The 13,017-nt window shown below is 53.9% G+C and overlaps 4 protein-coding genes across 4 annotated transcripts; 2 read left to right on the top strand and 2 right to left on the bottom strand.

Annotated features, from left to right (window-relative positions):
- Positions 1–1,351: 1,351 nt before the first annotated feature.
- On the bottom strand, positions 1,352–2,545 carry LRP88_06978 (mitochondrial carrier domain-containing protein; the record flags this gene model as incomplete). Its single annotated transcript, XM_083243515.1, has 4 exons — positions 1,352–1,496; positions 1,551–1,788; positions 1,841–2,388; positions 2,445–2,545. 4 exons carry the CDS (start codon positions 2,543–2,545, stop codon positions 1,352–1,354), a joined length of 1,032 nt encoding a protein of 343 aa, XP_083100739.1.
- A 771-nt stretch (positions 2,546–3,316) lies between these two features.
- Positions 3,317–6,103, top strand: LRP88_06977 (uncharacterized protein; the record flags this gene model as incomplete). Its single annotated transcript, XM_083243514.1, has 5 exons — positions 3,317–3,334; positions 3,451–3,761; positions 3,846–4,026; positions 4,079–4,392; positions 4,474–6,103. The coding sequence occupies 5 exons, from the start codon at positions 3,317–3,319 to the stop codon at positions 6,101–6,103; spliced, it is 2,454 nt and encodes an 817-aa protein (XP_083100738.1).
- A 432-nt stretch (positions 6,104–6,535) lies between these two features.
- LRP88_06976 (uncharacterized protein) lies at positions 6,536–8,033 on the bottom strand (the record flags this gene model as incomplete). The annotated part of the gene is made up of 2 exons (XM_083243513.1): positions 6,536–6,653; positions 6,730–8,033. 2 exons carry the CDS (start codon positions 8,031–8,033, stop codon positions 6,536–6,538), a joined length of 1,422 nt encoding a protein of 473 aa, XP_083100737.1.
- A 3,545-nt stretch (positions 8,034–11,578) lies between these two features.
- LRP88_06975 (chaperonin 10-like protein) lies at positions 11,579–13,016 on the top strand (the record flags this gene model as incomplete). The annotated part of the gene is made up of 7 exons (XM_083243512.1): positions 11,579–11,660; positions 11,745–11,799; positions 11,851–11,997; positions 12,052–12,613; positions 12,670–12,698; positions 12,772–12,864; positions 12,920–13,016. The coding sequence occupies 7 exons, from the start codon at positions 11,579–11,581 to the stop codon at positions 13,014–13,016; spliced, it is 1,065 nt and encodes a 354-aa protein (XP_083100736.1).
- Position 13,017: the final 1 nt, after the last annotated feature.

The raw sequence follows: 13,017 nt of genomic DNA, 5'->3' as shown, positions 1-13,017 counted from the left end.
ACTAGAGACCCCGGCCGTTCATCCTGGACAATTAAGCGGATGTTTCATGATTGTGGTTCTTGGATGACGGACGGTGGAAGCGAGAGCAGGGTATGAACCAGCCCCGGAACCATCTGATACCGCTCGCGAACCTGGTCACAAATTGGCAACGGCAAGCGCAAAAAGACGGAATCAGCAAGATATCACGGAAAAATTCACCACGGGATTGCACCAGTGCTTGGGCTAAGTAGTTCAGACGAATCCATGCCGTCTCGTCTACCTCCGTGTTCGTGGAAACATAGCAACACCGTCGGCTCGGGACCATCACAACGCTATTCGCCAGGACATGTTCGCATCAACCACCTTTTCAACAGGCTAACCGCATGGTATTTCCTTCGTCCATTTGCGTAGGTTCTATCGTGTGTGTACCGTAACCGAGCCTTGGGATCGTTCCAATATGACGCCTCCGATTTCCTTTGCCGACATTTTAAGCACTCTCGCGCTTGCCCTCCTTGACCTCCTTCTATTAGGGTTGTTAGCTCGCTGCCTCGCACGGATATTTTCGACTTCGGTCGGAGTGGTGGGCATACCAAGGCCTTCATGTTGCCGTGAAGAGCATGTCGGTGGTTTCGTCGGAACTTGGGGTCAGTGCCCTTCAGCGAGGGGTAACGAGAAGTCTTGGGCTTCTTGATACTGTCCGGGGGTCAGCTATGAACGCATCGTCGAGTCGGAATTTGAGAATGTACCCGTTCCGGTGCGCCTTGCGCGACTGGTTGTGCTGCGAGGAGTTCTTGGACTCTGCAAAGTGTCAGCGATTCAAGTATTGACCAGCATCTTCATTCCCAGTTTGCACGTACTCGCCATTGCTGCTGTAGTTTCCCTGTGTCGGACGGAGACGGATCACGGAGTTGCGAAGTGAAAGGCAGATTTGTGTGCGATTTCTTGATGACAAGCCCTAGACGGAAAGAGTTGTGGGGCAGGTTGCTGACATAAGGTGGGTTGAGTTGCCCTGCGTGCCCTGCTCACATGAGTTGTCTGAGTGAGCATGCCTGAGGCTACCCATGCCTGGTGGGTCTGCATGCAGTCTGAGGTTCAGGTCATCGTTGCTTGATGGCGAGAGCAACTAGGTTTAGTGAACAAAGATCATCACATTGAAAAGGTCTGGTCTAATTCTCCTACACTGGGCATTCAAAGGCTGGCTATCGCTCAAAAATTCTAGAAAGGGGGCGGGCAATTCAATAAGTGCTTCTCCGCTATCCAAGTGGACGGTCATTGCTCCCGTTCTTTTGAAGCAAGTGAAATAAATACAACCATTCGTTTCTATTCCCAAGCCCATTCTCCCAAACACCAATACCATCCCTGGTCCTGTTATTCAGTTCGTGGTGGTCACCGGCTTGGCCGCGACGCTGTGCGCCACCGCAGTTGCGGAAGCAGCTGTTGCTTCTGCAGTCTTGCTCAGCTTACTGAAGCGGAGAGACTTGAGATAACGGATGAAGATAATAAACATGAGTTCCACTCTGTGTGAAGATAAGGTTAGCTTTCGTATGAACAAGAGCAGTAATGATACTCACCTCTCCTTTGTGGTCATCAGGATACCCTGCACGAGGAATCCCTTCAAGATTTGGGGACCAATGCCCTTGAAGAGACCCAAGACACCCTCGTGCTGGATAATGAACTTCATCACCTCCACGAAACTGCCGAAAGGCTTGCCATTGCGAGCAGGAGGTGGCTTAGATTGAAGGCCGACCTTGGCTACAATGAGTGGCTGTGTGGCAATCGTTGCCAGAGCCTTGGACATGGCACCCAGGACTGGAGATGGGTTAGATGGAAGCTCTTAGGTGCGTCTAAGCTGCAAACTTACGAAATGCTTCGGCTGGCCTCAAGGTGGTCTTGCCTGGGAAGAAGGTATCCTTGAGTCGTTCATAGGCACCGTAGGTGATGGCGGGATTGACGACAAGCACGAGACTCGCCTTCAGGCCCCGCCACAGACCCGACACACCATCTGGGCCATCGATGACCTCGCGCGCTGTTGCGAGGAGGCCCTTTCGATCCTCCTTTGTGGCTGTCTGCTGACGTGTCGTCACCACGGCGACAGGGATGGTGAAAATCTGGGCGATGGAGCCAGCGACGGCTCCCAGCGCAAGCTCCACGATTGTTGAAGGATGCACGTCTGACCCGCGCGACTTGAAGTACAGAGTCCTGACGATAGTGTACCAGTAGAAGTAGGCAAAATTGGTTGACGCGACACCAAGCAGGGCACCATTCATGCCAGCGTAGAGTCCCTTCACTCCGTCTTCGGCTGTGATGCGCGAAATCGCATCCCATGTGGACTTGTAATGTTGTTCGTCGGCGTCGGTAGAGCCCTTAGCAGCATCGGAACGGACCTGGACTTGAAGTCGAGTCTTGACGCTGCGCAGAGACGGTGTTAGTTGAGGCGACGAGCTTGGGGCAGAAATTTGACTTACATGTCGAGAGGGTATACCAACGCGTTGGCGAGAACAGCACCAGTCGCCCCGGCCACGGCGCGGCCCCAGGGGGAAATTGTAGGCTTCGATTGCGCAGCCATGACGGTCAGTAATGAAGCTTTTCTTGAAGCAGGCGACAGGTGAACGTGTTTCCTCGATCAACGAAGAGGCACAGTTGGCACCAGTGTCTGTCGCGAGCTTAGACTTGATGTTCACCTGGGTCCTGGCATCATTATCAAAAGATAGGGCGGTCCGCGACCGGTCCGGGGCCGAGGTTCATCTGGCACCGGTTTCGGCAAATCGGGGGCCCGTCCCGCCCGTGACTGGCCCGCAATAGGTACCTCGGTTAGTGGCTTAGAGGGGTGAACCCGCGGTTGTGAAAACGCCATACAACGGTGCATCTCGCTCAGAGGGAATACGGATGCCGCTCAACCTCAAACTAAGAATGATGTAAGGAGCCTTTGCATTTTCGTCGTCCACCGAGAATCACCGAACTGTCCCATGTTGATCCATGACGTTGAGGTTTGAGTTGCTCCTTACCTTGGGCCAGGATCACATGGGTTTTAGTCTGTAGGACCTCAAACTGCCTCCTAAGTGCATACTTATTGCATAACGCGCGACAAAATGCTCCGTAACTAGGAGTTCATGTGGTCCTCTGTAGCTTGTGTTTGTGTTGGAAGAGAGCCCTCTCAAGAAAGGAGCTCAGGTGGAGACAAAAAGGGGGCTATGAACACGGCAGCTCAGCCATTGCCAGTTCCTAATGAGCGAACTGCCCCACCGCGGGGTTCTCCAGTCTCGAGCGTGATCTCAGCTCAAACGTCGACTGAGCTTGTATTGTGAGCAACTGGACGCCATGGTTCAGTAAATCGGCGATGGAGAGGAGAGCTCAGGTAAGCCGCACTTGTCGATTTTATTTACCCTGGCCCCCGGCCCCTGTGGTCGGGTACATTCTACGGCAACCTACCACCACACCAGCACCAACGTCATCCGACTAACTCCATTCCAGGCTGCTGAGTCTCTCATCGCAACATCGAGTGGCCAAGCGGCCCTCGATTATGCCATTCAAGCGGCTGATCTATACATGCGAGCAGCTGGAGAGGCCGCTACCAAACGAGATGCTACGCGTCTGCGGCTGAAATGCCAGCAACTCATCACTCAGGCTGAGAGGCTCAAGGCCGCAATCACCGGTCACCAGCCTACACAGCCGCCCAGTCTCCTACAGCGAACCTCACGGCTTCATGGCAACTCCTTCCCTCCCTGGTCAGCTGAGCCTACTGAAAAAGACTTTTCACTCCCCTCGGGCGATGAGCCCTTCACGTAAGGCTGCGTCTCCAGCCACCCTGGACCCAAATAATGCTAAACTGAATTCAGTGACGAATCCACCTTCACATTATCACCCAGGCAGGCCGCTACTTTCGGTGGGTGGAAACGCCCACGAGAGCTTTATGAAAATGGCGGGACAGATGGCGGTGTCTTCATGAACTCGGAAAACGGCTGCGATCTGGTGCAAGACATGACCACCGATTGTTCTGTCGTTGCTAGTCTATGTGCTGCCATGCGCATCTTAACTGGTCGAAACTCAGTAAAGTCGCTGAACTCGCACGTCTTTCACTGCAGCTAACCAGCTTCACTAGGTCCTGTCATCCGTCCTGTTTCCCTTTGACAAAGCCAAGGGTGTCCCCAAATTCTCTCCTTCTGGCAGATATGTTCTTCGGCTACACTTCAACGGTTGCTTCCGTCGTGTCGTGATTGATGAACGTCTCCCAGCTTCGACGACTGATCGAACTCTTTACGTTGTTGATCGACGCAACCCTCAACTGATTTGGCCGGCACTTTTAGAAAAGGCCTATCTCAAAGTGCGAGGAGGCTATGACTTCCCGGGGAGTAACTCGGGCACCGATCTATGGGTGCTCACAGGATGGATTCCCGAACAGCTCTTTCTTCAAAGGTTAGCATTAGCTCCAACCATTTATATCTCTTCTTCCCCTCCCAATAGCTCACCAAGAAGTCCCAACTTACGTTTTCATAGGGAAGATCTTGATATCGACTCAGTGTGGGAGAGAATCAAGGCTGCTCACGACTCTGAAGATGTTGTAGTCACTCTGGGTACGGGACGTATTTCATCTGAAGAGGAGGATGTTCTAGGTCTGATTGGAGAACACGATTACGCCGTTATGGATCTCGACGTCGCTGGTGATAGTCGAAGGCTCTTGGTCAAGAATCCCTGGTGTAATGGCCCGGTCTGGAGAGGAGGTGCTTATCACGCTTCCATTACCGACGATTCGGCCGTACAGCCGACCGATCCCGAGTCCGCAAATTCTCTTCTCGCAGCTGGCTCGTTCTGGATGTCGCTTGAGGATGTCGTCCAACATTTTGAGTCCATGTATCTGAACTGGAATCCCGGGCGCTTCTCCCAACGTCAGGACCACCACTTCAATTGGAAAATGCCATCTCCAAAGCTGGCTTCCTCATTGGTACGCAACCCCCAATATTCACTGCAGTCACCCAAAGGTGGCGAGGTCTGGATTCTTGTCAGCCGTCACTTTATGGATGCCGAGTTGGAAATTGCTCGAAATAGGACCGACACCATGGCGGCGGTCTCCGGACAGCTCGGGTTTATGAGCATCCTAATCTTCGACAACAATGGCCACAGAGTGCAAGTGAGTGATGGTGATCTATACCGGGGGCCATACGTGGACTCGCCCCAGACTCTGGCTCGCCTGGATGCAAGCCCGATGAAACGATATACAATCGTCATTGACCAGCACGAATTTCCTCTTCCAGAGTATACCCTCACTCTTTCGTTCTTCTCACAAGACCCGCTGAGGGTCAAAGAGGCAGGTGACGCAATGACGCACACAAAGGAGATTACAGGCTCGTGGACCAGAAGAACCGCAGGTGGCAACTCAGCATGCACGACATACGGAACAAACCCCCAATTCAAGCTGTCGCTTGCCCAGGCGAGCCCTCTCTCCATTCTGCTCTCAACCGACATGCAAGACGTTCATGTCCACATCGACCTAGTGTGGGCCAAAGGGAAACGAGTTCAGACGCTCAAGGCTCGGGATATCACAGGTTCATCTGGCGAGTATCGCAGGGGCTGCGCAGTGGCAAACATCACCCACGTCGATGCTGGGGTGTACACCCTGGTGTGCTCGACATTCGATGCAGGTCAACTTGCCGACTTTGCCCTCAGGATCTCTTCCATGACGCCCGTGACACTCGAGCCTGTCCCTGCCGATGCTGCTGGAAGACTACGCAAGACCTTGACACCGTTCCAGCTGTCAGACGGGGAAGAGGTCAGGCGGGCGCAGCTCTCAGTGTCCTGGTTGACCCGTATGAGTGTGACTGCACGAAGCGTTATCCAGACAAACCTAGACCCTGGGAGTCGGCCCTCGTCCACGCTAATGGTCCGACTCTCTGTGGTGCATGGCTGGGCTCCGGAGCGAACTACCATCGCGGTTTCTGGCGAGAGCGAATATCAAGAACTCAAGTCAGTGGTGCGAACCCCTGAGCTTGATATGGAGCCTGCTCGACTACAGCGGGAGGGTATGTGGCTAGTGGTTGAGACTATGGGCACGAGCCAGATTGGAGAATGTATTGAACTAGAACTCCATAGCGATGCACCCGTCAATGTTGGCCGCTGGGAACTTGTCTAAATATATGATAACGAGGTCAGCGGCTATGGAGATGACAGTCGAGCATAGTGGCCACAACAGACTAGTTGTACTCAGGGTTACCAAAACAGACTGCATATTGGTAGGATGACTGTTCGAAATCACGTCGTGCGTGTCAAGCTTGGAATATACTATGTGCTACCTCAATCCAACGCCTCTTAGGCGCCAATATGGTACTCCATGAAGGTCGAAAGCAATGAAACCTGACCCAACCGGGTATTTGAAATCCTTAACGCCTTGTCTTGAATCCTCCGCCCACATCACCTTGAGATCTTCCGGCAACGTCCGCAAGCCGTTGCTCATCCAGTCCATGAATCATCAACGTATACTCATACAATGCAAGGGAATAAGAACCTCGTCTGTCTTCAGACGGGCAAAGCCCGGGCAATCGAGAACGGCATTCTGACCCCAGTGCTATGATGGCGGTCCGCGTCTTCTCCGGCCACGATTAGGACCGTCTGGTCGTTGAGCGAGTACATCTCGCAGTAACGGATCGTCCTTGTCTTTATCTACGTGATGGACACGAACATGCCTAAGAGTATCCAGTTAGTTTAAAGCTCAGGACACAGGGCGTCACCAAGACGTCAACTCAGTGTGAGGAAACATACCGTTGTAAATTATCTGGACGAGGGTACTTGTGCTCCCTATCGGGACAAAATGGGCACACATAGCCTGGGGAATCGTGGACCAACCCGTGCCTGATCATCTCGTTTTTGCGCTTGAATCCTTTGCCTCCTTCGCTTCTCGGACACCCCTTCACTGGGCAATAGTGCGGTCGTGCGGATGAATGAACGTTTGCGTGAGAATTGAGAAGATACTGGGTTTGAAAGGGCAAGGCTGTGCATCCCGCAAAATTGCATACGTATGCTCCTGTTCCTGTGGTAGGCTGTGGATTTGTGATTCCATCAATGCTCATGCGGTCGGTAATAGAGACAGAGGTAGCGGGAGTTGAGACAGAATGATCGGTGCTCGGTGTCTCGCCGGCATTGCTACTACTGCTGTAGTCGGTCCCAGGGCGCGGATGTGTATTATTCGCAGCGTGGAAGTGTATACTTGAAGGGCCTGTCGAGTGTGGGGAGAGGGTCCGGAAGCCATCTGGTGAAACGGGAGATGATGGAAGGTTAGTGGATAAGCTAAACCGTGGAAGATTGCCGCCTGGCGATGACGCAGGAAAGGATGTAGCTGGCCCTGAAGGGGCTGCAAGGTCCTTCTCGGGTATACGACCAGGCCCAAGATCCCTAATTTCGCCCAAAGCTGAGCGGAGGGACGGAAGAGACTCTTTTGACTCTCCAGGCGAGACGTACCCGCCATGAAGCGGAGGGAGCGGGCCGCTCGAGGTAAGGTGGGGTGAGGTGACTCGAGGAGCAGAGACATATGCCGCGTGCGTGCCTCCTGCTGGGGATTCATCGTGAATGGATAATTGACCAGTTATATCGGCGATCGATCTAGGAGCTGAGGGTGATATTGGGACAAGCGAAGCGGCTTGAAGAGCATCTGCAGCAAGATGCCGAAGCGAAGGTCGGTTCATGGTGCTATTATCGACGAGCCTCTCTTGACGTGGCTCCTCGTCGAAGCTTTCTTCTTCGGCGGCTAGGCCTTCGCTTCCAGCAAGACGGGCAACATCCGGATCGCGCCCGTTGCCGAGATAAGCTACCAAGACAGCATCCCCTGATGTAGGGCGAACCTTGTGGCGATTAGACTTGTCGCGACCGTCGATGAAGGTGGGACTAAGACTGACTTGAGCTGGAGGGATATCTGGGGGAGGACTCGGAGAGGGCTCGAGTTTGGGACGAAGCGGGGCCATGAGGGGGCTGCCTCGAGGTACGACCTCATCCGGGTCGTATGTGTCGACAACGAAGCCAAATTGTGGTTGTGATGGCTGGTGCTGCTGGTGCTGCGTGGCCGTGGTCATAGTTGTCGCGTCGACGGCGGTCGTTCAACTCGCCATGGCCCCTCACGGGGTGGGAAGCGTGAGGCACAGGAAGGCGGGTTCGCTCGGGATTTTTGATAGGTCGTGATATTTGCGTGTCGGATCTCGCGCCGGAGATGGTGTCGCGGGCAGCGCTCAAGTGCAGGTATCAGACCAGGGCAATTTCGACTAGGCCGATGCTGCAGAATGATGAATCGATCGATCGGCGGAAGACACAGCCACGGTACGCAATCGAGCGGTTGACGAAGGGAAGGGCGCGGCGAGAGGCAGGCGAACTATCCGTGCTGGTTCGCCTTCTGCGAGCGGCCGATGGGTTTGCGATAGAGCGGGTAAAACGAGGCGGTTCAAGGCGATGCCAGAAGATCGAGACAGACTCCGCAGGTGCGAATCGAAAATATGAAGGCGAGGCGACGGTCGATGACAGATATTATAAGCGCCGAATCAAAGACGATTGATTTGCGGTGTAATGCGGTGAATTTGAGGCGGAACGCGATAGTGTGTCAGAGGTGTCGACCAGAGAAGAGTATAATTATCATGCTCGTGAATATGCGCACTATCTCGGAAACTGTCCCTTTATTAAACCGCTGCTCATTTCAAATACGTTTGCGCGATGACTGTGAAGAGGGGAATTCAGAGGGCATCCAACAGTATTCGGAATGGGGTGGAATGGGGATGGTGAGATGGGGCAGGGCAAGTCAAGCGCGAATGTTGAACGAGAAATACCAGGCGGCAGTGAATGCTAACGCCAAGACCTGTAGGTGCGAGTCCACGGAACAAGGTGAGCGAAGGGGTAGGTACCTACCTGATGTATCGAGGTGAATGGCCGACGACGAGTGCGGGTGAGATGAGGCGCGTTGACAGGCGGGATCGTGTACGAGGCGAATTTGAGGGGAGACCACAGTAAATATGGGGGAATTGAGTGTATTTTGCTGTTCCTGGGAGCCCTATCTCTAGCATGCTACTGGATATGGAGTATGCCTCCACTCCTTGACTTGACACCAGATTACGGGGTTTGAAGCAGTTAGAGGAAGCACTTGCCACTACGCAGGAAGGTACAGTAAGTACAGTGCCAGAGACTAACTACCTATTACCTACAGCACTTTACGTACTCGACCGCTTTGTGCCTGCGCCGCGGCTTGATGCTAGGATTGGAAAGTGGGAAAAAGGGACTTGGCCGGGGCTGGGGTCCCGGGGAGGTAAGAAGGCTGGGGCGACGACTTGGATGGGTGATGGATGGAAGATGGGGATGGGGTAAAGGTGGTAATTCGGCCCTTGGCTATCTGTAACATGTGGTAGGTCGGCTGAGAGCAGGGGGTCCCCGGATGGGGCTCTGCTGTTATTGCGGCCGGGGAGGGAAAGAGGGCCGACAGACAGCGGTACTTCTCTGCCAGTCTCCGTCTGGTTGTCTGTCGAGCGTTTAGTCTAGTGCTGGCGACCTGAGGGCGCTAGCTTGGTTATGTACAGCTTGTGCATTATTGACCTGTCCCTAAAATGACCCTTCTCCGCGTCCAGTCAATCTCTTTTTTTCTTGACCGACCTCGCAGGCGTCAAGCGACTGATGCGAGTGATCCCATCGGGACTGTCTGTCACCCACCTCGTGGTATCGCCGACCAAGGTGACACGGAACTCCTTATCCGCCCGGCGTCTTCTCTCCAGCAGCGCTGCGCTGTGCTGATAATTCAGGGCAGAAATGACCTCGACCCCCCGAGCATTGCGTGTTTTTGAATGCAGAGAATGGGTCAAGGGAGCCATGAGCAATGGGGAAATGGAGCAATGGGCAATCGAGCGGATGGAGCAATGGATGCATCCGCCGAGGCCTCCCCCCTCTCTTCCCCACCAGGGTCATCGTCTAAGCCTCAACGTCCACTGCCGTGTCGACATGTGTGTGCGGGTGTGCGCGCGCGAGAGTGTGTGTGATGCGTGCGCGATGCCATGTGGGCTGGGTAGGTAGGTATTCCTGCTTCAGCCGCTTTCTTGCTCCTCAGTTCTCGTCCTCTCGTTTATCTGCTGCTGTTGTTCCTTTTTCCCCGATGATGCGCGCGTCATGGCGGAACCCTTTGCGGCTCACAAGCCTCGGGCCGTACGGAGCGTGCATTCTGTGCTTTTTCTTCCACGCGTGACAACCCACACACCATCCATCCCATCCCATCCCATCCCATCCCATCCCATCTGTCGGCGACGGGACAAAAGAGCCGCTTGATAACCACTGCCCATTTTGACTCAAAAATATGTCGCGCACCCAACGCCCTTCGCGGACTGTCCCGTCAGAGGAACAGCGCATCCGCTAATTGGCCCACCCCCAAGGACCCCAGAGACACGTCTCCACCGCCTGCCCCAGCCGCACGGTGGATTCTGGACGAGGGGAAGTGGATCGAATGTGTGTTGTGGGGTATCTGTCGTACTGTTTGTCATACGTCATTCACACTGTACAGCGTTCAGGGACCTGTCGAGTTGCAGAGACAGCGAAAGCGCTGGCCCGTCATTGGACACTCCACAAACCACCCACAGAAGCGGCTCCCCATCCCGAAGTTCCCATCTTCCGCACCCTTGCCATCCCAGCTTGGGTGACCGACCGCCCATTGCCTTGCCGGCCGCGGGAGATTTCAGCTCTTCAGAGGAAATTGTCGAAATTACCTGCAATGTGTTCTGCCGCAGTCAGCTTCTTCGCCCATATGTCATGTCTGGGTCGTTTCAAGTCTTTGGTCAACCGCCCGCTTCTTCTCATTTAAACCCCTCTTGAAATGGCATCCCACAAGACATGCCGAATGTGGGCGGCATCAGTTGACATCTTGTGCGGCTATTAGGTTCTTCGTCGGGCACGCGAAATTGCTTTGCCTAGACCTAATTCGAGTGTGCCCCGGGTCGCGACTGACTCGGTTACCCCAGAGTGGCTGGAACCCATATCGCATCCAACTGTCAAACGACATTGTCTGGGGATTGAATGAGACGTCCAACTCGAGGGACCGCCAGGGAAATGATCGGTCGGTGTTCTGTAGATCAGCTTGCGTCTGCAGACCATCTTCGGGTACGCACATGCAGTTCATTTCATTAGCAATGATGTACTGAACATGGTGGCAGCCGTTAGCTCCAGCCACGGGTGTGCCTGAAGTGGCCATCAAGCTCATTCCTCTGAACCTTCCCGTCGCTGACAGGCAGGCGCCGAAAATTCGCTACGTATTATCGTATCTCAACGCTCGTATACCACCCAACGTTCTCCCGTGATGCCTTCATCTTTTTGCCGTCTACCTCTGAGCATGGCATCCATTCTCAAAAACTCCGTTACAGAGGCTACCTGCGGCTCATTGTACGACATATTCTCCACCATGGCAGCCGACAAATGCCGTCCATTTGTGCGCCGATGGCGGACCTCCACGCCTTGCCCCGCGCTCAGCTCGTCGCCGAGATTGTGAGAGATTGTGAGGCTTCATTTTCTCAAGGGCTTGACAACGTCGTCCATCCCTGTGAGACATTGGTTGAACCAACTGCATATCGTAAAGCATTGGCATATCTTCATTCCCGCTACGAACATGGCTCTCCCGGAAACAATGAAGGCCGTCGTTTTTGACGGTCTTTACAAAATCTCGGTGCAAGACCGGCAAGTTCCCAAAGGTAAAACCGCTTGATTTCACGCAGACCCTAGCACAAGTAATTATGCATATCTACAGCGGCTACTAACTAACTGCATCAACCTAGTCCGCGATGACCGAGATATTATCATCAAAGTACACGCCGCTGGCCTCTGCGGATCGTGAGTGCTCAATGGATTACCAACTACAACTGCCCTAACCTATACTCATAGCGAGCTTCACATCTATCGAGGCCACCAGCCCTCTGACACTGGCTTCATCATGGGACACGAGTTTACTGGGTCCGTCGTCCAGGTTGGCCCTGCCGTCAAGACCATTAAGATTGGCGATAAAGTCGTCGCCCCATTCACGGCTTCCTGGTAAGTTGATACTGCCATGATGTGTTGCCAAGGTGTCCTGACATAGATCTCTAGCGGCAATTGTTTTTATTGCAACAGCGGCTACTCGGCCCGATGTGTCGAGAGCCAGCTGTTTGGCTGTGAAACTCTTGACGGAGGACAAGCTGAGTATGTGCGAATCCCAATGGCTGACGGGACTGCCGTGAAGGCTCCGGATACCATTTCAGACCAGGCGCTCCTCCTCATGGCCGATATCTTCCCCACTGGGTTCTACGGGGTCAAGAGCGCCATGGAGCTTTGCCCGTTACAAAATGTTCAAGATGCTACCATGGTAGTTATAGGTTGCGGACCCGTTGGGTTGTGTGCTATCCTAGCTGCTACTCATTATAAGCCCCGCCATCTATTCGCCATCGACAGCGTCGAGAGTCGCTTGGAACAGGCCCGGAAGCTTGGTGCTGAGCCTCTCAACTTCGAGAGTGACAGGGCTGGGCTGGAGGCTCGAATCAAGGAGGTGACCAATGGACGCGGAGCTGATATGGTTGTTGAGGTTGTCGGTCAATCACCCGCGTTGAGGACAGCGTTCGACATTGTGCGACCCTTCGGCGCCATCAGCAGCATTGGCGTCCACAACAAGGAGGTACGGCTTCGGCTCAGGACGTTGGTCTAACAGTGAACTGATGATGATTTGTGTAGATTCCGTGGACGGGAGATGACGCATATACGTAAGTTGTCCCAACTTCACGGTCACCTCTGTAGCCGTCGCCGTGAAAGGCTACCAGGCTAACCGTGATGTAGGAAGAACATCCGATTACAGATGGGCCGGTGTCCTGTCCGAAGCGTTTTCCCCGAAGCCCTTAAGCTGCTCGAGCAGAAGCAAGACCTCATCGGGTTTGTGCTCCATCGACTGTCGATATGATCGTTCCCAAGCTAATCATGATGATAGCTTCATGTTTGACCATGTCATGCCCCTCTCACAGGCGCCTGAAGGATACACTCTTTTTGAGCAGCGCAAGACCCAAAAGGTGGTCTTCACCCCCTGAT

Source organism: Fusarium phalaenopsidis, assembly GCF_050370095.1.
Source record: "Fusarium phalaenopsidis strain FUZ10S chromosome Unknown contig_32298, whole genome shotgun sequence".
In the NCBI taxonomy this organism is placed as follows: Eukaryota; Fungi; Ascomycota; class Sordariomycetes; order Hypocreales; family Nectriaceae; genus Fusarium; species Fusarium phalaenopsidis.
The sequence above is the reverse complement of the archived record's forward strand: the minus strand, read 5'-3'. Positions and strand labels throughout refer to the sequence as shown.